We start from the raw sequence: 23,233 nt of genomic DNA on the forward strand, positions 1-23,233 counted from the left end.
TCAAGTCCAGTCCCTGGGCTAAGTGGGGTTTGCTGGTCAGCTGGGAGAGAGCCAGCAGCTGGACTTGATGGGCACAGGAGCCTCAGAGCCCTGGAGTGGTTCCCTACAAATTCCCCATTCCCTTCTTCCCTTGTCCTCCATTTTGGCAGCCCCTTCCCCTCCTTGCCTCTAGGATGCTGAAGGAGATGGCAGTACTGTTCTCTGACTCCCACTTTAGGGACCAGGAGGGTGCTCTGTGTGTGTGTGTGTGTGTACACATGGTGTTGCCCCTGGCAGGGCTGTCTGTCAGCTTTTTGCCAGCCCCTGGGGACCAGAGGCAAATCTTTTGATATATAAGCACAAAAGGAGTGGCTAGGATTACTGAAGGAACCTGTAGACAACATTTCCGGCTTTAATTGTGCAATTGAAGTATAATTTGCATTCATTTGCCATTTGGTGTTAAACTTTCTAAAATAAGAGAATTCAAAATGTAAAATATGCAGCTTTGCTGGCTGGCTCTCCAGTGGGGCAGGAGGAGGTGGTGCAGGGATGGGTGATGCAGATTCTCTTTGGTGGAGAAATGAAATCTGAAACCCGCTGTGTGCACTGCTGTCCCTAAGCCAGGGCCACTGACCAAGCTCGGCTGTGGTACCAAAAATCTCCTAACAGAAGTGGTACATAAAGTATCCCTATAATCTTCACAACAGCCTTGCAAGGCTAAATCTCCACGGGCACGTGTGAGCAAACTGAGGCACCCTGTCATCTGCAAAACCAAGGTCAGACCTCTTTGTCTGGGTCATAGGTCTTGATGACCTGCCCCTACCTATGGTTTCTCCCTGACTTCTAGTCATACTCCCATCCCAGCCCCAGTCCTAGACCAAAGCTTAGCTTCCTGGAGTGTGCCACGTGGTTCTGGTTCTGTGTCCATGAAAGGCTTATGCTACTTAAGAGAATGCTTTGCATGCCTTCCTCTACCCCCTGGTTCCTTGGCAAACTGGTGCTCTTGTCCTTCAGGAAGACTCCTGGCCCCTCAGGCCAAGTTGCTGGCTCTCGTTACACAGGCATGGCATTATCAGTGTTTATTCACTGCCTGTCTCCCCCAAGGTCACTCTTGTCAGAGGCAGGGCCCATCCCACTTGGCCTTACATCTCCTTCAACCAGCACAGGCCCTTGCCCACAGTGAGTCCTCAGTAGATGCTTGGGAGAGGGCATTGTATGGGTGAAGTTAACTGGTCCAGGGTCAGGCTACTGAATGGCAAGGTCAGGATTGGAAATCAGAACTGTCTGACCACAAAGCCCCATGTAGCTTATCGGGCTCCGGTCTGGGGACCAGAGCTAGGTTTGAAGTGGACTCCCTGTTATCTTGAGCAGGTGACTATGTGTAAGGTGAGACTGATGACAAGCGAGGGCCTTAATTCTGGCTGGGAGCAAGGACAGCTTCCTCCTCTGGCTTCCCCCCTCCCTTGTAGCCTGGCTCTAGGGCCGCTCAGAGGGTGGGACATCTCATGGGCCAGGCCTCTCAGGTGTTGTTGGTTCTTCCCAAGCATCTTTTCTATGAGGAAATAAGTACCCTCCAGAAACCTGGTGAGAGTCAGTGTGGTTCTCATGTGGTTGGCATCTAGCTGACTGCCAGGTGCCGGCCTGGCCCTGGCTGCCTCCGGCCTTGCTTATGTGCCACATTTGACCACCAGCATATGCTGCCTGGAAGACAGCTGCCTCCACCCAACTGTACAGCCAGACCTGAGAGGAGTAGCCTGCGGCTCAGAAGAGTGGTCAGCACAGGGGTGCAGTGGGGCTGGCAGATGCCAGGAGATGTAAAGAGACACAGGTTTCCATCCTGGGCCTTCATGGCTGTCCTGTGAGTGTGAACCAGATGTGAGATGGTGGGGCGTCAGCGAGGCCCACTGCCTCGAGCCGTGGGCAGAACAAGAGCAAACTGCTCTGTGAGGACCACTAAGTTTACTACAGGGAACTCTAAGGTGCTGATTTGAGGTTTTGACTTGATTCTTTTTTTTTTTTAGATACAGTTCACATACTATAAAATTCACCCTTTTAAAGTATACAATTTAGTGGCTTTTAATATTTTCACAAGGTTGTGCAACCATCACTACTATCTAATTCCAGAGCATTTTCATCACCCCAAATAGAAACCCTGTACTCATTAGCAGTCACTCCCCGTGTCTCCCTCCCCCCAGCCCCGGCAACCACAATCTGTTTTCTGTCTCTATAGATTTGCCTACTCTGAGCATTTCACATAAATGGAGTCGTCATACAGTATGTGGCCTTTTGCATCTGGCTTCTTTCACTTGGCAGATGTTTTCAAGGTTCATCCATGTTGTAGCATGTACCAGAATGTCATTCCTTGTTGTTGCCAAATAATAGTCCGTGGCATGGATAGGCCCCATTCTGTTTGTCCATTTATCAATTCACGTACATTTGGGTTTGTGATATTGTGATATGTAAGAAATAGATATATTTGGTCTTCCTTCCCCATTTCTGGCACAGCTCCTAAAACGCTTGGAATTTCCTAAGTGGTGAGAGTGATAAAGGTGTCTTTTGTTAGGTCAGTGAGGTGACTTTTGGATGCACCTAAGGATGGGGGCTGGTTGCCAGGAGAACCAACCATGAGATTAAAAGGTTGGAACTTTCAACCCCACCCCCTAACCTTTGGGGAGGGGAGAGGGGCTGGAGGTTGAATCAGTTGCCAGTGGCCAATGACTTAGTCAATCATGCCTATGTAATGAAGCCTCCATAAAAACCCAAAAAGGGTTCAGAAAGCTTCTGGGTCAGTAAACACGTGCAGATTCAGGCAGAGTGGTGCCTCTGGAGAGGGCATGGAATCTCTGCGCCCCTTCCCACATACCTTACTCTATGCATCGCTTCCATCTGGCTGTTCCTTTTGTAATAAACCAGCCATCTAGTAAGTAAAGCATTTCCTGAGTTCTGTGAGCTGCTCTAGCAAATTAATTGAACCCGAGGAGAGGGGGTCAACCTCCAATCTGCCAGTGGGTCAGAGGCACAGGTGACAACCTGGACTTGCGATTGGCATCTGGAGTGAGAGGGAGTACGGTCTAGCAGGACTGAGCCCTCAACCTGTGGGATCTGCTGCTATCTCCAGGTAGATAGTGTCAGAATTGAGTTGAATTGTAAGACATCCAACTGGTGTCAGAAAATTGCGTGGTGGTGTAAGAAAAAAACACACATCAGAATTGGTGTCAGAATCTTAGGGTTGTTTCCACTTTCTGGTTATGATGAACAATGATACTGTGAACATTCCTGGGTAAGTTTTTGTGTGGGCATGTGTTCAGCCCTCTCGAGTAAACATTGAGAGGAGAGCTTACCCATGGTAACGCTGTTGAACTCTTTGAGGCACAGTTGGCTTGCTTCTTGCCTCACTGTTTAATTTGGGCAAGTTACTCCCCCACCCAGATTCCCTGGTCGCCTTTCGCCTCCCTGATCTTTAGACAATGACTTACTTGGAAAACGAGCATCCGGAGTGCATGACCTGTGCACGTCCTGTGAGGCCGGTGCTCAGGGGCTGTTCCGTGGCACAGCATTGCCCTTCCACTGCTTTGCTGTCTGTCCCCCCAAACCACCCCCTCCCTCTGGGTCATCTTTCTGCCATTTCTGAAGTAGAGAGCTTTCTGGGGGCCCTCCCTTGATGGGAGCATGGGCCTGGGCCGCCCTGCCTCTGAGCCTAGACCTACCCAGGCTCCCAGCTCTTGGTGTGGGCTCAGAGGCAGCCCTTACTCCTGCCATGTCTGGGCTGCTTAGCAGCCATGATTTTCAGCCAGCATGGATTCATTTCCTGCGGGCCCAGCAGTCAGAATGTTCCGGAATCACCTATACCGATGCACAGAGGGCAGGCAAATATGGGTCTGCCTGCCAGGCCATGGGCAGAGGCAGGTCTGACTCACCTACAGTGCCAGCACCCAGCACAGCAGGGGCTGTTCTGAGAGTGGGAGAGAGATAAGGGAAGGACTTGGTTAGACAGATGGGAGGTGGCATCTGTGTGTGAGTGCAGTGTCCAACCTAAACGAGGCCAGGGTGCAGCAGGGTGAGGAACAAAATAGCAGGCTAGTGAGGAAATTGCATGCCGAGTGTGCCATGCTGCTAGGAGAAGACCGAAGGGCCAGGGCTGGCAGAGAGGACAACAGAGGAGAAGTCACAACTGGGGCAGAGTGAGGTGCTGCTGGCATGTTACTTGCATTGAGACAGGAACCGCTTTCAAGCTTTGGGGAAAGAATAATAGCTTTATCCTTTTTTTTTTTTTTGAGATAAAATTTGCCCTTTTAAAATATGCAATTCAGTAGTTTTTAGTATATTTAAAAGGTTATGCAGTTATTACCACTAACTCTAGAACCTTTTCATTATCCCACAAAGAGCCCTGGAGTAGCCTTATGTTGACCGTGGTCATCATATTCCACCCACCTGGCCTGTCATGGCACATGTGGCCCACCCACCCACCGGGGCCCCATGCACCAGTGCTCTGCATCACTTCTGCTAATCCAGGACCAAAGCCCTCGGTTGCCATGGTAATTCTTGGCCTGCGCTCAGGCACAGTTATCCATCCTTTTAACTGATGCCTGTTGGACCAGTGCTGGGGGTACACCTGTGGCTAGGACAGGCACAGTCCCTCTTCAGAACACAGAGACGAGTGGGGATAGAAAGGGGCAGACAGCCCTACCTGCAGTGAGGCAAGGGCCTGCTCGAGGAGCTAGAGCAGTTATTGATTCACACACACAGGGTGCCCTCCCCCTCCCTGCTGAGGCACCACCTTGCTCACTATGGGTGCCAAATGAGGAGCAGGAGGAGATGGGTGCTTTGCGAGGGGAGGTGACTTCTAAGGGTGTGAGGGCTCTCTGGATTGTGGGGGCAGCCTGGGGACCCTTGTGACACATAATACTGACTTGAGCCCACACTCAGCTGTTCTCCAAGCTCAACTCTGCGTCCTCCTTGGAAGACCTTGGCAGGCAGGAGTCAGGCTCTAGGGGCCCCACTCCACTCACACCTGTGTATAAATGCCACAGAGGCAGCTGAGAACTGAACAGTGAGTCTATGAGTTAGGAAGTCCTCCATCTTGGGGCCCAGAGTCACGCCCTGAATGTAGAGAGTGGCCTTGTGTCACCTCTGCAGAAAGATCTGTCCTGTGGCCTGGGCTGAGGCCAGCACACCCAGCAGTGTGACCTGGAGGGCACAGTTGGGCCCTCACACAGGTTGACATTGGACCCTGACCCATCCAGGAGCCCTGAGATGTGCACTGCACAAACTACACCCTCGTGCCTGAGCCCCATGTCTCCTGGGACCCCTCAGGTCCCTGCTCGAGGGACCAGAGAGAGTGGTCCTGGGAGAGCTGACTCCCAGTCCTCAGAGTCCAGCTTCCTTCCTCCACTTGCCCCTGTCCTCTGCCTCGCTACGTTCTCTTCAATTCATATTGTTTTGGAACTTTCTGAGCACTGTTACAGCCATAGTCTTGGTGGCTCTCACCAGCCCATCGCCCTCGGCAGACCCCTCCCCATCCCCTGTAGGCAGCTCTCTGTCTCCAACCACAGCTCTCTCTGGAGGTCGTTGTTCTCATCCTCTGCTTTTCTTCTCCAGGTTATCCTGAAGGATCTGGAAGTGTTGGCAGAAATTGCATCCTCCCCTGCAGGCCAGACGGATGACCCAGGCCCCCTCGATGGCCCTGACCTCCAGGTCAGACACTCAGAGCTTCAGGTGCCCCCAACAGGCAGAGCCGGCCTGATGAACACTCCTGGTAAGTATTCCCCTTATGGTTACAGGCTCAGCGGCCCTTGGGGAAAGCTTGTGCTCAGTCTCGTCCCTGACTGGGTGGTCCTTTGGGCTGTCACTCTTGAGCCATTGAGTTGTGCCAGGGTGTGAGGGATCTGTAAGTGTCCTACCAGCGAGCTGGCGGTCTCCAAGAGGCAGGACACCTCACCCTCCTGCTGCCTCCTGGCTCACACTCCACAGTCCCCCAACCCCGTAAGAGCCCCTCATGTCCCTTTTTCCTCATCTTCCTTCACCTTTCCTACTTTTGAGCCATTGGGTAAATATAAAACCATCTGAGTCAGCTAGTCATCTCTTTCCCTGGGGCGGCATCTCCCCAGTCAGGAATCAAAGGGCTTTGGAGTCTTGAGTCTCACAGGTGGAAGACTAGGCAGCCATTTTCTTCCTCGCCGAGAAGCTAAAAACAGCAAACAACACGGCATGCAGCCCAGGCAGGAGAGGGGATAATTCAAACAGAATGTTTCCGGGCAGTCTTTGGACATGAAGGTGGCCATGGCATTCCTGGTGCTCACACTTCGTGGTCCTTTCAGATAGCAGGTGGCTATCAGAGAGCTGTGGTTGGAGACAGAGAGCTGCCTACAGGGGATGGGGAGGGGTCTGCCGAGGGCGATGGGCTGGTGAGAGCCACCAAGACTATGGCTGTCACAGTGCTCAGAAAGTTCTAAAACGATATGGATTGAAGAGAACGTAGCGAGGCAGAGGACAGGGGCAAGTGGAGGAAGGAAGCTGGACTCTGAGGACTGGGAGTCAGCTCTCCCAGGACCACTCTCTCTGGTCCCTCGAGCAGGGACCTGAGGGGTCCCAGGAGACATGGGGCTCAGGCACGAGGGTGTAGTTTGTGCAGTGTACATCTCAGGGCTCCCTGGGCCAGTGTGACTCCCAGCTCCCTCCTCCCAGGCAGACGCCAGTTCCCTCCAGCAACGCAATCTTGGAAAACGCCCACGGATGCAAGTTGGTCGGGAAGTACCCAGCGAATCTTGGGTGTTTGCCTGAGGTGTCTGTTGTCCCATGAGTAGCTCTTGACATCCAGACACAAGATCCTAGACAGCTCCTCCTTTGCTGCAGAAGCCAAGTGTCAAATAGGTTTGGGGCCTTTCAGTGGCAGCTTCCCTCCTACAGCCGCACCGTGCTGGTCCCGGAAGGCGTTCTGGTACCTGGCCCTGAGAATGCCTGCTGGGTGGAGCCGCCAGAGTCCCGCAGGCCTGGCTGCACCCCAGGGCTGCTAGGTCAAGTCACAGGCCTGTGCACTGACGACATCTCCCCAGTGAGACTTTGAAGTCAAGGTCCCCCAGCCCTTGCAGTGGGGTGTCACATAGGACCCAGGCATTAGGCCACTGCCACTGCATACACTCTGCCTGCAGCTGGTCCCAAGTTTCCAGCTGTTTGACTGAAGCAAAGGAGTAAGGGGTTCTAGCGGCTGCCCGGCTTCCTTCTCTAGTTTCCCCAGGATGCAGTGGTTTCCTTGCCAACGAGCCCAGTTTCCTCTGGGCAGCAGAGGCCATGGTTGAGAGGCTCCCACATCCTGACCCCGGGACCCAGCTGAGGTTCCCAACCTCTGTCCCACAGCCCAGGAGTCCATTTTCCATCCTGTGTCCCCAAGTCAGCACTGAGGGGTCAACCTGAAGTCCCCAGGACAGATGGCAGGAATGCCAGAGGTTGAGTGTGAGGGCCAAGCCCCGATGTGGGCGTGGGGCGGCCTTGATGAGAGAAGAGAGGAGAGTAGTGGAGGGGGGGGGGGATGGCAGCAAGAACTGACTGGAGGAGGGGCAGCAGCCAAGAGAAGGCATCCTGCAGGGCAGAAGCCAGCCTTCAGATCTCCCTCCCAAGGAAGCGTCTTCTCTCCTCCTCAGAGTGGGAGAAGCATAAAGCTGAGGCAGCACAGCCTTGGGCAGGGGAAGGACACTTGGATCTCCCAGGACTCTCTGTGACCTGTCCCTCCATCTGGAAGGTGTATCTTCCTCCCAGCACAGAGAAGTTGATGACTGAAATACTTACTCGCTAGTGGAAAGATGGGCCAGAGAATGGCTCTGGGCACCCAGGTCTGCAGGAGAGGGTGGCGTGTGTGCAAGGCCTGGCCCAGGAAGTCCGAGGGGAGGCCCTACGGCAGCAAGGCCTTCCAGCTGCTTGGGAACAAGGGCTGAAGGGAGCTTGGATGGCAAAGTGCTCTGAACCCCAGCTCCTGGCCCTGCCAAGGGTAGGCCACTAACGAGGCTGAGGCAGGGAAGACTTGCCCCAGTTCACCAAGGCTGTCAGACTGGCTCATGTCAGCCAGAGACTCACCCTGAATTCATAGAAAAACAACCAAGTATGCCAGATCGAAAGAAATTCCATCCTGGAAAGAACACCAAGGAAGTGCCTATAGCCAATAGCGCTTCTTGCTTCAAGGATACACAGTGCTGAGGGCCACTCGCTCTTAGCCTGAGACCCACGTGTGCACTGCAAAGTGTGGGAACCACACATGCGTGTGTGTCCGTCCACAGCTGGCACCAGATTTTTCAAACTGGTTTGTGATTTTAAAAGGTCAAGGTCAAGCTTAAAGCAATACTGTAAGAGCCTGGGAAGCCAGAGCTGGGCCCTGTCCCCACTCCCGCCTCAGCTGCCTTGGGGAGGGCACAGTCCAGGCACCAAGGACATTGTGGGTAGCTGTTTAGGTCAGAAAGCATGCAGGAAGTGTACACTCATTCCTCAGCAGGCCGCTCTTTCTCCCATTGCTTCTCAGGCACGCAAGGGGGTCATTCTGTTTCCATCTGGCGGTGCATGTGGATAGAGGCTGCAAGGCCAGACCCACTTCCTGTTTAGATTCTGCTTTCCTCTGGCTCTCCAGGGCACAGCTCAGAGAACTTGCAGACTGCAGTGCTGTGTCCCTTTAGGATAGATCACCCCACTCCACTCCCCATAAAGGGACTTTCTGGAAAGCCAAGGAGGTGGAGAGCCTAGCGAAGATTAAATGGCGTTTGCAGGGAACCAAATGGCCCCGTCTGCGCGTTGTGTCTGTAAACTCAAATGGTGCAAATTGAATGCAGCAGTGGGGAAGCGAGGCTCATCCCATGACTGGGTAGCTGCTGTGTTGGCTTCAATGCACCACAGCAGTGGTCCCAGGGGCCCGCAAGGCAGAGTTACCCACATGCGGTTTTCCCCTCTCCTGGCCTAGCGTAAACATCTCTCCCTCTGGTGTAGAGCAGCATGGTCTTGCTTCTCCTGCCCTGCTTTGTTCCTGACCTTCACAGAGCCCCAGGCTGGGAAGAGGGCCATCTCCAGCACAGTCAGGAGGGGAGCTGTCTGGGTAGGCGGCCCCAAGGGAAGCCAGTAGAGGGATACCACGTTTGCCTCCCTAGCTTGTGATTTGGTGAAATGAAATGGAAACAACCACTTGGATCTCCTGTGACTTGACAACTGTGGCTTCTCTGCCCATCTCCACTTGGGGGTCATCAGCCAAGGCCCTGCCAGGCTCTGAGGAGAGGAGATGATGAACCCTAGCTTGAGCTTGCCTGTGGGGCCTGTCCCTGAGCCTGTGCGGAAGGCTCAGCAGGAGCAGGAGGGCCCTGGGATGGGTCCCTTGTCAGAGGTGTGCCTGGCCCTCCTGGGGCCTGGACATCCCTGCTGCAGGAGACGGAGCAGCTTTGGCCTAGCATAGCAGCAGTGTGGCAGTCTGGGGCCAAAGGTCAGCCCAGGACTGATGTCTGCCCCTAAAACCCAACTTCCTTGACCTTCCCTCCTGGCTATGAGGCCCACGCTTGAGGGGATAAAACATCTCGTGTCAGTGTGCCCTGTGGGGCTCTCTCATCCAAGGTAGATGGAATTTAACCCGAACTCTAAAAACATGGGCAAAAATGAAACATTCTGATTCAGTTTCATTCCTCACAGCCGTGGCCAGTGTGGCCAGATGCAGAATCAAGTTCCAGAAGAAACCTAGAAAGCCACCTCTAGGCTTTTTGCCTAGTAATTAACAGTGGCCATAGTACGTTGAGCTCTCATTAGGACTGGACACTGTGCTGAGTGCTTCCCACATGTCAGCTCACTGAACCTCACTATGGACTGGCCCCTCAGCTGCTCACAACAGCTCTGAGGAGAGCACCGTTGTCATTCCCACCTGGAATAGGGCATTGCGACAGGCCTTGGGGCTGACCCAGGAGCCTAGCCTGAGAGCCTGCTCTCTTTACCCCCACATTCAGAGGACAGGAGTACAGGTGCCCCCCCACCCTTGCCAAGCACTGGAAGCTTCCACCACCCAAGGGGAGGAGCAGTGGTCACTGGGCTGGCAATCCAGGCTCCTTCTCTGGGTGCTGGGCCATGGCCCCAGCCTGGTAGTTCTTGGGGCTGTCCCTCCTCTTCGCAGTGACTTCAGGGACCCCATTCTGACCTCAGGCCACCTAAGCACTTCATTTCTTGCCCTTCTGCTGCCTCCCTGCCCTACCCTCCACTTCCTCCAGCCACACCAGACTATTTCCCAGCCTCTAGAAAGCCTTGCCTGTTGCCATTTGAGCCTTAAAGGCCCTTCTTCCCACATACTCTTTTCAGGCATAAAAGAGCATGGGCGCTGAGGTTGGAAAGATCTAGGTTCACAGCCCAGTTCTGCCCCGCCTATCCTGTGACCTTGGGCAAGTGTCCTGCCTCAGTGCCACCTCTTCCTCCCCTTTAAATTGGGTGATGGGATGCTTGGGCCCTCCTTGCACGGAGGGAGCTGAGATAAATCCCCCACATGTGTGAGGTGCTGCCTTTGCTTCCGACCTTCTTATTACAAGAGCTCACACGTGCTTCGGGCCAGCTCAGTGGCCCCTCTGCTGTGCGGCTTTCCAGGATAGTCCAGGTCAGGCTCCTCTCTGTGGCCTCTGTGCCTCCCGCCTGCCACACTGTGTGTGGGGGCTGAGTTCACATCTGTTTCCCTCTCGGCCGTGACCTCTTAGACCCTAGCTATTCAAAGTGTGGGTTGTGGCAGCCTCAGCGTCGCTTGGGAGCTCATCAGAAATTGAGACACTCAGGCCCACCCCGGACTTGGAATCACATGTTGTCAGGATCACCGGGTGACTTCTGTGCTCCTCACAGTTTGAGAAGCACCACCTCAGACCGCAGGAACCTGTTGCTCTCATCTCTGAGTCCCCAGCATCAGGCGCCCAGTAAGGGTCAGTGCCTGTCTTTCAGAGTTCATTATAATAACAGAAGGAGCAGGCACCAGGGCCCATCACCCCGTCACCAACACCAGATCTGAGGCTCCCCTGGCACCCCTGCCCAGGCCTTCACTTGTCATCCGGTGGACAGCCTAGCCCCTTCCAACCCAGGCCCATTGCTGTTAATCAGCCTGAGGCCTTGGCCCTGGCCCTGCTCCTGCGGCAGCAGCACAACTCCTCCCTTGTGCAGCCCCCTCCACTGCTCTGTCAGCTTCAAGTTCCTCCCCGGCCCTGCTGTAGCCCAGTAGCTTAACTCTTGCTCCAAACCGGGCAGCTGGAAAGCCTCCTAGATTTGGGTGACTTCCCAGGGCGGAGGGCTTCCCAACCTCAGCTGGGCTGGCCCACAGAAAAGAAAGTGACTGCCTTTTGGATTGGGTCCCGAGGATGCCATTGCTGCACATCTTGACCACCCTTTTGTCCACACAGCCATGGGGTTTGGGTCCTCCGATTCGGCAGACTGCACACCCCCGGAGACCCAGCTTCACAAGAGGCCTTGGCCTCCCTCTCTCTCAGCCCCTTGATTCTGGAAGTTGCCCATTCCCCCCATTCCTGTTGGTTCCATACCAGCCTCCCAATCACACAGCCCCCTCCTCAGAGCACTTCCTGTGCCAGGCACAGCGTTATGCTCCTTATCCCTGTGAGGTTCACAGATAGCAACCAGCTCTGGAGAAGGTGTCACTTCCTCTAGACTGCTCTGCCAGTCAGTGGCAGGACCTGGATCTGATCCGACTCCTCTGGCCCTTCCCCCACATCCATCCAGGGCAGTGGATCCAGATGCTCACTTGAGAGGCTGGCCAGGTGCATGAGCCCCGACCCATGGGGGAGGTAGACAGAGGGCGAGGAGCAGAGCCGGGACCCTGCCAGGCCTGGGCTGGGCGGCTAATGTTTTCGCATCTGGTTTTGTTGAACTGTAACTCGCGTTGTGTATTGAGGCCAGAGCTATTTTTATCCTGACATGTGAGGCTCCTTCACGTCATAGCCACAAAATTCAATCCAAAACATCCCAGGAAAGGTTGTTTGTGAGACATTCTGTAGATTCTCATGTCGCCACATCAGGTTTCACTTAGTAACATCTGCAGGCCTGGCTCCCCGGCCGCCCACCCCACCGGCCTGGTTTTGTATACACAGTGCTCCCAGCAGCATCTGTCTGCCCCCCAGCCAGCCAGCAGTCACATGAACTTCCTGCCAGAGCCCGCTTCTCCTGACCAGAAATGCAAGGCAAAGCGGCATTCAGCATTTGGCTGGGGGACTGGTTCTCAGCAGGATTGAGAATGGAAATCCTGCCCTCTTTGGCCACCCAAAAGGCGCTTCTCTCCTGAGACCCATGGCCAGGTTGTTCCCAGCCCTCCCTCCTCCCCTCCCCACCTTCGGGGCCCCTGCCAGAGCAGCTCGCCCACCATCTCCCATGGGCCTGGAAGACTGTGTGCTGTCAGTAATGCCGCGTCTGAGCCCAGTAGATCCTCAGAGCGCAGTGCTGGAGGCGTGCCCTGAATCTGGGAGCTGGGCTCCTGTCCTGGCTCTGCCCTATCCGATCTGCCGAGAAAGGAGGCTGATTCCCAGCCGTGCTTGTCAAGTGTGCTGATGAGGTGGGTGGAAGAAGCCCATGGGGGCGCTCTGAGCTCCCGTGGGGAGGAGCAGGCTGCGGTTAGGCAGAAGTTAGTTCAGTTAAGAGAGGCCTGTTGTTCCCTATGGTAACACTCCAGGAGTCAGTTTGTTTTCTCTCCACCCCATCTCCTCCTCCCATGCCCAGAGCCCTGCCTGAGAATATCTCTCAGGTTCCATCTCAAGCCAACTGGGCCTGAAGGGCTGATTAGTTGGAAAAGTGGCTGGTGGGCCAGTGGGAAACTGAGGCTGGAAGAGATCAAGTAGGCCTTCCCTCGTCTATGGTGAGCATTGAGATGTGCCCCATCCTGGACCAGCCCACCCGCAAGTGTTGCCCTCCCCCGCCATGAGAGGCTTGCCCTGCCCAGACCTGTCATCTCTACCCCGTTGGGCCAGGATCTCAGGTAGCTTTCCAGGGCTTCCAGCCCTGTCCTCTAGAGGCTCCTCCTCTCAAGGGCAGCAGCCCTGACCAGAATCCGCCTGGCAGATGGGAGCCTGAAGAGCGGAAGGCCCTGCCTGACAGCTGCAGGCCTGGAGCAGGCCAGGCCCCAGGCCGCTCCCCCAAGCGCCCATCAGCCTGAGCCTCAGGAACGCTGCACCCAGCCTCCTGCTCATTGTAGTCTAAATATTGGAGCGCTGGGAGGACTGAGCTGTGGAAGCTTTTCCAGCAACCCTTGCACTGTGAGAACGTGAGTCACTTGCCATGGCTTCTCCCAGATATGACTCTGCCCTCCTTCTCCCTCCTACCGAGGGTCTCAGCTCCAGGGGCCACCATTCAGGCCTGGACATTGAGAGTTGACTGTGTGGCCCAGAGTGGGCTGTAGCTAAGGAGCCTGGGGATGTGTCCAGAGCAGCCCCAGACTTTCTCTTCTGCCATCTTTAGCCAATCTGTCAGCTGAGAGGTGGGTAGATCTATCTCCCTCCCCAAATGTGGGGGTATGGGGGATCACAGGTGACCCCCCCTCCTCCTCAGCCTCCCTGCCTCCCAACAGAGCATTGTGAAATCGTCCCAGATCTGAAGTCTCCCACTGAGAGACGTTCCAGACTATCCCTGCCCAAAACACCCAGCCCCTGGGGATGGAGACTCTGACCCCGGTTCAGGAGGATTTCTTTATGGTCAGTCCCTGTGTTGGTCCCTTTGTCCTTTGGAATACTTTGGAGCCTACTCGACCCTAGGCCTGGAAATGGATCGGGACAGAGGTGCGGGACAGGGGTGCACATACAGAGGCAAGAAGGGGACAGGAACACAAGGAACCATCACAGACAAGCACCCAGGAGAAGACTGAAGTGAGCTGCGTTCCAGTCCATGCGCACCTCCAGCCGGCGTCCATGGGAACAGCCAAATTCATATTCTCAGTGTGGGGTCGCGGAGGAGGGGCTGAGAGGCAGCTGGCCTCCTCAACAGCTGTATCCGCAGCCACCTCTTCAGAGATCAGCCCCAGCTGGGCCTGGGGTAACTCGATCTGTAAGAATGTGACACTTGGTTCTGCAAACAGCCCCCTGGGCCAGGGAGCAGACACTGTTTGCCATTCCAGAGTCACTCACCACCTCCCGGGCCAGCCTGTTCCAGGCAGGAACCCAGAACAACACACTGCAAACAAGAAGTTCAGTGAGGCCGGCCCTTGAACTGGGCTTCTCCCTCAAGGCTCACCCCTTGCGTGGTTCGCAGGAACTGCTAGGAGGTTCTCAGGAGAAGGTGGTAGTTTGAATGTGTGGCTCCTGGTAGGAATCCGCATAGAATAATTCACGACTGGGAAGAGCAAAACAGAAACACACCTTTTCCAGTTCCCAGGCACTTCTCCATAAGGACCATGCGAGGACATAAGGGAAGTCTGAGTTCAGGAAAAAGAACAACTGGGGGTAGAGTTTTACTTCTTCCTGGCCACTGGCGTCTAATGACGGCAGCCCAGAGGAGCTCCTCTGTAAGGCTTACTTGGAGTACTCTGGATGGTTCTGCACGTTCTTATTTTGTGCTTTGGGCTGATGTTTCCAGGAGCTCATGTACCCTCACACAGCCAAGCTTGATTCCCAGAACCCCTCACACTGTGCCTGTTTCATGCAGGTGAGTGGCCATTCTCTCCCTGGTCTGGGGAGGAAATCATGACTCTCACAGGCTCCGGGGCCCAAGTGGGGCCAGCCCTAAAAGTGATCACCCTAGATTCCTCTGTCGGCCACTCTGTTTCCCCCAGTGTCCTCCCCAAGTTCCCAGAGAGCTGCAACCAGGTGCTTTCTCCACAGCTCTTGACAGTGTCCCTGTCTCTGGGTCCTCAGTCTTGCCAAGACCTTGGCTTTGGTCTTTATGCCATCTTCTGCCCTCCTGCTTAGGAAGGTGCCACCTCCCAGCCTGCAAACGCCAAACCTGCCCAAACCCCAGTGCCCAAGAGATGGGCAGCATGGCGGAGGTGCTGAGAACGTGGGCTCTGAAAACCAGCTGCCTGGAGTCAGGGACCCCACCACTCACCAGCTCTGTGACTTTGGGTAATCCTCAACCTAACTCGCAGCTTCTCCATGTGTATAATGAGAATAGTAATAGCACATATTTTCAAGGGAATTTTGAAGGTTAGATACTGTGTGTGAAGGGATTAGACATGCATACCAATAAATGGTAACTGTTGACTCTTAAGATATCACACTGGGGAGATGTTGGTCAAGGGGTACAACTTCCAATTAGAAGATGAGTAAGTTCTGGGGATCTCATGTACAGCATGGTGATTATAGTTAATACTGTAGTATATACTTAAAAGTTGGTAAGAGTAGATCTTAAATGTTCTCACTACATAAAAGAAATGGTAGTTATGTGAGGGAGTGGAGGTGTTAGTTAATGCCACGGTAGTTATTTCACAATATATAAGTATATCACATCAACACGTACACCTTCAACTTGTACAATGTCATATGTCAGTTATATCTCAATAAAGCTGGAAAAAATACAATAGAAAATAAATAAAGCATCTGTAAAGTAAAAAAAAAAAAGATATGTTATATTGGGCTAATTGGCTATCTGTCCACATGCAGAAGAATTTGGACTCTTTCCTCACATCGATACAAAAATTAAAATGGATCAGAAAGCTAAATGTAAGAACTAAAGAAACCTCGTAGAAGAAAGCGTATCAGTAAATCTTTACGACCTTGGATTAAGTAGTAGTTTCTTAGATATGATACCAGAAGTACAAACAACAACAACAAAATAGATAAATTGGATTTTATCAAAATTAAAAATGTTGTGCTTCAATGGACACCATCAAGAAAGTGAAAAGATGGGGGCTGGCCCTGTGGCCAAGTGGTTAAGTTCATGCACTCTGCTTCGATGGCCCAGGGTTTCACCAGTTCAAATCCTGGGCACGGACAGGGTACCACTCATCTGGCCATGCTGAGGTAGCATCCCACATGCCACAACTAGAAGGACCCACAACTAAAAATATGCAACTGTGTACCAGGAGGCTTTGAGAGAAAAAGGGAAAAAAATGTTTTTTAATCTTTAAAAAAAAAAAGTGAAAAGACAACCCACAGAATGGGAGAAAGTATTTGCAAATCATGTATCTGACAAGAGACTTGTATCCTGTGTGTAAAGTACTCTTACAACTCAATGAAAAGACAGATAACGCAATTTTAAAATGGGCAAAGGATTTGAATAGACATTTCTCCAAAGAGGATATACAAATAGCCAATAAGCACATGAAAAGATGCTCAACATCGTTAGTCATAAGAGAAATACAAATCAAACCCACAATGAGATACCACTTCCCATCCACTAGGATGGCTGTGATCAAAAAGACAGATAACTAACAAGTATTATGAGGATGCAAAGAACCTGGAACCCCCATACTTTGCTGGTAAGAATGTAAAATGTGCAACCACTGAGGAAAAGAGTCTGGTAGTTCCTCAAAAGTTAAACGTAAGAGTTACCATATGATCCAGAAATTCCCCTCCTGAGTATATAACCAAGACAAATGAAAACATGTTCATACATTCATGAATGTTCATAGCAGCATTATTCTTAGCCAAAAAAATGGAAACAACCAAATGTACACCAACTGACAAATGGATGAAAGATGGTATCCATACAATGGAATATTATTCAACCATAAAGATGAATACAGAACTTACTACAACATGGATAAGCCTTGAAAATATTATGCAAAGTGAAGGAAGCCATATACTATATGATTCCATTTATACAAAGTGTCCCAAATAGGCAAATCCATAGAGACAGAAAGTAGATTAATGGTTGCCTGGGGCGGTGGAGGGGAGAATAGGGAGTGACAGCTAATGGGTATGCAGTTTCTTTTTGGGTAATAAAAATGTTCTGGAATTAGTGGTGATTTATGCACAACTTAGTGAATATATTGAAAATCACTGAATTGCACACTTTAAAAGGGTGAACTTTATGGTATGTGAATTATATCTCAAGCTGTTATAAAAAAAAAAAAAAAAAACCCTGTTAATACCTAGGGCAGATGGAGTGGGGATTCCTACCATCACTAACCCCTCTCCAGCAGTGCTGTTGAAGTCAGCATGCATTAGAAAGGAAAGAGTGGGGAGACCCAAGGGATGTATGAATACACTACATCAAGATCACCCAAATATTCTGCCAACCCTGCCCCGGTCCCCTCCGTGCTGGATGCCTTATGGAGGGAACTGGGTGCCAGGGTGGGGTTGGAAGGAGGGCTGCACCTAGCCCTCAGTGTAGTTCCAGCTGGGACACATCTCAGAGGGAGACCTCGAATGTGCTGGTTCTAAAGCCAACTGGGGGCTCCAAACGTCTTCAAGAGAACTGCTCTAAAAGAGCATCTTCACCCAAAGAGGAGGAAGAATGTCTGATTTCAAAACATTGGGTAAAGATTAAAACACTTGGTAACATTTTGTCAGCGTGTGCTGTCTTTAATCTAGTGGGTGTGTGCATAATTTACTTTTTCTGAAGTCAGGCTGGGAAAGGAATGTGGCTTCTGCCTGGTGGATTTGTCGGTTTTGTTGACCATTGAGCTTGTGTGCCTGTCTTACCCTTTTTTCTCTTTGACTTGTTGTTTGTCCTTAACTGGCCAAAATAAAGCTCAAGTGTATTTTATTGATTGGGATAATAAGTAAAAGTTTTGCTCTTTTTTAAATTTCATAGCACCTAGCAGAGGGTCTTACACATAGGAGGTGTTCACTAAGTGATTGTTGGTTGGCTGGAGGGGTGGACAGGTAAATGGGTATTTTTCCACTAAGTAAAGTTATATTTACTTGTACGTACAAACGGCCCTCTGTATCTGCAAGTTCCGCCATCCACGAGTTCTATCAGCCATGGATCGAAAATACCCGTACTTGTATAGTCCCTGCTTTTTTGCTGTTGACTTGTGACCCTTGATTGAAGATTGTCCCTCATCTTGTTACACACAGACCCCACCACCACCACCTTTTGGCATTTACAATTGTTCATATTCTGTGGGGATCCCATCACCCTGTGGACACATGGTCAGAATAAATCCCGGCTCTGTTCCTTTCTCTACAGGTACCAAAGGCTTAGAATGTTCTCCTTCCACTCCCACCATGAACTCCTACTTTTATAAGTTCATGATCAACCTTCTCAAGAGGTTCAGCAGTGAACGGAAGCTCCTGGAGGTCAGAGGCGCTTTCATCATCAGGTCAGCCTCAGCATCCCTTCTCCTCTCACAGCCCGGGTTTTCATCCTCACGCCATGCAAGGTGTTGAAGCAACCATTTTCTCTTTCCCCCTCCCTCCTCCTCTTCCTGACCTTTGCATTTGTTCTTGAAGAAGGTTCCTCCTTCATGCCAGGTTGCTGGTGCTACTGATGTGAGGTGTGTCAGTGTCGCCGTTTTTCAAACAAGTGAATAGTTTTTCACTTGTTGAGACACTGTTTTCCCTTGAGGTTAAATATCCTCTCATTAAACATCTTTATCAGAGTCTCTGGGGAGGAAAGTAGGTAAGCCAGATAGAACGTGAAATGGGCCTGTACTCGGCTACCCACCTGCTGGGATTTTTGGCCTCAGTTGGTGGCAGCAGTGGCTCTGGCAGAGCCAGGCTCTTGAGTCATGTGAGCCTAGTCCTGCACAGCCCCAGTGGCTCAAGGCCTCTAGAACTGTCATCACCAGCAGCATGGCCGGGTCTGGCCCTTTGCCTCCTACGCAGCTCCAAGGAGCATGGTCACCAGAAGAGTGACGTTCAGGCCACCAAAATCTAGATGGGGCACACATTTCTCCAGGCTTCCCAACCAAGCCAGGCAGAGGAGTTTTCCAGAATAGTCATGTGGCTCTAGATGCTCTACAGCAGTGGTTCTCAGCCCTGACTGCGTGTTAGATCACCGAGGAGGATTAAAAAGGAAGACGGTATCTAGACTCTCCTCCTTGACCTGTGATATCAGAAGTCTGGGGTGATGGGGGTTACTGAAGCTGTCCAGGGTGCTTGGGGAACAGACTAGACTAATGTGGTCCCCAAGAATCAGGGAGGCTCCTGAGGTCATCGGGAGGTCCAGGAATTGAAGGAGGATTCCCAGCAGAGGGTCCAGCCTGCACAGAGGCTTCAAGGCAAGAAAAAGCATGGAGGGTTCATTTAGCTACAAACCAGAAGGCAAGGGAGAGAGGGGCTCAGCCTTGTGGGCCACACTAAGGATTGGGGACCTTACTCAGAGGTCAGCGGGAAGCCACTGAAAGGGTTTGGGCAGGGGAATGAAAGATTACTGTGCTGCTGGGGAGAATGGGTGGAGGGAGGCAAGATGGATGGATGTGTGGGAGACCAGTTGGCTGGCTGTGGTCCAAGTGAGAGATGGTGGCAGCTTGGTAGGAGGATAGGCAGAAGCAGTGGGATTCAAGAATTAGTAGGAAGTATAATTGATTGGTGATTGATTGCATGAGGGAGTGAGGAGAGAAGGAGTTGGGAGTGACACCCGGCACTCTTGTGTGAGCGGCAAGGTGGCTGGTGGTGGCAGTCCCTGAGATGGGAGCCCTGGAAGAGGAGCAGAGAGGGAGGAGGGTCCCATGTTTGAGTTTAAATTGCTTTGGGGACATCAAAGGAGACATGTTGAAGAAGCAGTTTGCTGTACCTGTCTCTCAAAAGAGGAACCTGGGCCTGAAATACAAGACTGGACATTGATGGGGTAGTCATTCACTTGTTCACTCATTCAGCAGATATTTACTGAATACTGACTCTGCGAGGGGCCATTCTAGATGGTTCTGGCCTTTTGGAGCTTTCATTCTTAAAGAGTGAGAACAGTCAGTGTAAAAGGGACTGAGAGGGAAGGGAAAGGGCCTGAGGCTGAGCCATTAGGAGCTCCAGTGTGTCATGGTTGGGGAAAGAAGGAGAAGCCAGGAGAGGAGGCCGAGAAGAATGGCCCAAGAGGTCAGAAGAAGCAGAGGAAAGTGGGGGGATGGCAGGAGGCCATGAGAGAGACGAGGCCCCAAGAGGGTCTCCTAGGGGGTGTGGTAGGAGTGAGCTGAAGGAGTGCGAGACAAGGCAGTGGAGGGAGCAAGCCCAGACCGCTTCATCCAGGGCTGCCTGCCTTTCAGGGGGAGGGGAGCCAAAGGGCCTAGCTCAAGGGCACCCTGGGGAATGGGGCCAGGCTGAAGGACAGAGTCACAGGAGAGGACAGACTTGGCTGGCCAGAAGGACAAATAGCAGGACCACAAAGTCCCTACCTGTTGGGAGGAAGGGGCTACTGACGGTCTAGACCACCAAGAGGTGTTTCTGTGGTGGTAGCAGCATGTCACTGTCCTCTTACTTTTCTGAGCTCTTATGGAGCAGAGTTTCTCAGCCTCAGCACTGGTGGTATTTGGGGATGGATAATTCTTTGTGGTGGGGGCTGTCTTACACACTGTAGGATATTGAGCAGCATCCCTGGCCCCAACCCACTAGATGCCAGTAGTACCGCCACCCACCCAGTTGGGACAAAAAGAGTCTCCAGACATTTCCAGGTGTCCCCTGGGAAGCAAAATCACCTGAGAACCACTGTTACAGAGGGACAGAAATGGATTCGTAGCCTTATTGGCCAAAAGAGAAAGATTTCTGTGGTTTTTCTTCACATCAAGTTGGACAGTCGGTCAGGGATCAAAGTAGAGATTAGATGTAGTGCTAGAGACCCCCCCAACCAGGAAAATGATGGGCTACTCCCACATGAGTGACAGTTAACGTAGTGTGCTTTTCCAAATTGCAGAGGTATCAGCTCTCTTGATGAGTCCTTGCCCGGAAGACGCCCGGGGAACCAGTGGAGAGAGAGGCCTTTGAACGAGGAATTGGTAGCTCGTTTCCTCTCTGGAGAACTGGGCTATAATGGGTTTTCCATCCTCTGGCAGCCTCACAGGCCCCCTCAGGGGCTTGGGGAGAGGTTGCTCAGGGGAGGAAGCAGCATCCCCAGGTGGCACCAAACAGAAGTGTGGGCCGCGTGGGCCTTCTCCCCACGCCCTCGGTCCTCACCCTACTCCAGGCTCCATGGAGCTGGTGGCCCGGCCACCACTGTTTACAGCCTCGAGGGCAGTGAGGTCTTGCATGCTTTCCCGTGTCTTCCGGGCATCCTGGGCTGATGGGAATCCTCATTTTGCAGAAGGGAAATGAGAGGAAGCCACATGCTCGCCCGGCTCCATGAAGCTGGGCTGCGGACTCCTGCACTCTGTTAATTCCATAGTCACCGCTTTATCCCTTCTGTGAGAGAGTGCAGAGCCAGGGACCTTGAGGGGCCCTGTACAACCTGCAGGCCAGGACCACCTGGGGCCCAGCTTCTCAGAGGGTCCTCCCTCCTCATCCTTCTGGGGCTCAGTGTATCAAGCATGACAATCACTCGCTGTTCCGGGGGTCACACCCCTCCTGGACCACCCTCTAGGCCATGCCTTACTCCCATCCCACATTGCCACAGGGGTCTCCTAGCCCTTGGCACTAGCAGAAAGAACCCAGTGGGCTGCAACAAAAGGAACCTTGTGACTGGGCCCCCTCACACGTGTTGTCCCTCCCAGTCCTTTGCTTCGTTTGTCCAGCCAGCCACCCCCCACCCCCTAAAAGCCTCCCCAGCACCTGTTATTACATGTTATAGCTGACAGCCACCTGGCCCAGCTTCCTCTTCCTCTGGGCCACACCAGCTCTGTGGACCTGCTGCCTGCTAAGCCAGCATGCCAGGCCACCCAGTCTGGGCTCTCAGGGCACACAGCACCGCATCGGACATAGAGGAGACCTTGAAGACACATGCTTCCTCCTCCTTGTCATGGTCAGACAGGCCCTTCAGCAGAGGTTTACTGGGGACCAGCCCTCAGGAGTGTCAGCCTGCCTGCCTGCTTTTCATGTCATTTCCTTATTTTCTGCTGATGTCTTTAAAGAGGAGCATAGTAATGGTACATGCAGACTGCTGAGATGAAGCCACAGGCCTAATAAGAAACACAATAAATGATTTCTTAACCCTCTCCTTCGGGTGTTATGCAAACTATAAGTTGCTTCTCTCAACCCGCAAGATTGAACATTGAGAAAGACAGGAAAGAGATTCTTCTGGCAAATAAGTTAAAAGCCATTATTTCTGCAGTAGTATGTTTAGCTCAGGGTCCAGGAGCAGCTGCCGTTTCTAGAAGGACAAAGGCATCCGGAGTTCTTGAAGATGAACATCTGGTGGGGGGTCTTGGCGTTGAGAAGGATGCATGATTTCCCTCAGGACCCAGGAGCGTTTCCTCTCCTGCACACGGCTTTCCCAGGCTGCACCTCCGTGGGGGGTGGGAATGGAGCCCCCGAACTCCAACCAGGGCCCTGAGCTGGTCGGACATCCTCTCTGTGTGCAGATGGCCTTGTTATCTGGTAGACATTACAGTTTAGATGCATGTTGAGTTTAGGGAAGCCAGTGGCTCCAAAACCTCATCTCAGCCAGACTCACTGTGACCTTCTTGGGGCCCAGGCCCTTCACTTGGCTGCCAGGGTTGGCCCAGCCCACAATTGAAGGGAAGACGGGGACGGGGGTACTGGAGAAGTGGGGCAAGGGAGTACTGCAAGGGGGCTAGTGCTGGGCACCCTCAGCCCTTCCCACACCTCCTGTGCAGGACTTCACAGGAGCGGGGTAGATGGGCCTCCCAGAGGCACTCGGGAGCCAGATTAACAGCGGAGCTTGTGGAGTCAAACAGACTTGGGTTCAAATCCCAGTTCCTCCAGTTTTTAGCTGTTTTCCAAGCCCGTTTTGCTTTGACTGTGAGATGAAGATAATAGCGCCTGCCTTTTCATTTTGCAGAGGGTTACATAAGACCATGCACATTACAGCCCTCAGCACAACTTGATAAAGGGGAGCTGTTATTCCCCTCATGATACATCCTCAGCCTCCCACAGTGGTCTGTGGGGAGGGGAGACCAGACTCGAGGGGGGAAATAATTGAACCTCCTGTGCTGAGAGCTGGCTCTGGCACACCAGGCCTGCTGCCCTAGCACCAGGGCACCCACCAGTGGCCCAGCCCTGGCCCCGTTAAAACAACTCTGCCCAAAGTAGGTGTTCGTGTACATTTCCCTCCTCCAGCCTCTTCCCACCCTCCATGCCAGTGCAGGCAGAACAAGCACAGGGCTTGTTTCCCAATGAACTGTTCCACTCATACTCAGGAGAAAAGGAGGGGAGGGAGAAAATGCAGCCTCTTTGATAAGCTGTGATATGAACTCCAGCATAATCCAACAGCTGTGATCTTTACAAGGCCTGCTTCTGTGTGGGAAGTGAGCGAGTCTGAGGATGCTCCACTCTGTCGGCCAAGATGGCCCTCT

General features: G+C 52.6%; 1 protein-coding gene across 3 annotated transcripts in view; it reads left to right on the top strand.

Moving 5' to 3' along the window:
* Positions 1 to 23,233, top strand: part of VAC14 (VAC14 component of PIKFYVE complex) — a 104,413-nt gene that overhangs the window by 45,265 nt on the left and 35,915 nt on the right. For all 3 annotated transcript variants that reach the window (XM_070612310.1, XM_070612311.1, XM_070612309.1), the window contains 2 exons: positions 5,578 to 5,734; positions 18,025 to 18,157. In XM_070612310.1, coding sequence (XP_070468411.1) covers positions 5,578 to 5,734; positions 18,025 to 18,157 — 290 coding nt within the window. The remainder of the gene's footprint in view (positions 1 to 5,577; positions 5,735 to 18,024; positions 18,158 to 23,233) is intronic.

The sequence above is a fragment of the Equus przewalskii genome, chromosome 3 (assembly GCF_037783145.1).
Source record: "Equus przewalskii isolate Varuska chromosome 3, EquPr2, whole genome shotgun sequence".
Classification (NCBI taxonomy): domain Eukaryota; kingdom Metazoa; phylum Chordata; class Mammalia; order Perissodactyla; family Equidae; genus Equus; species Equus przewalskii.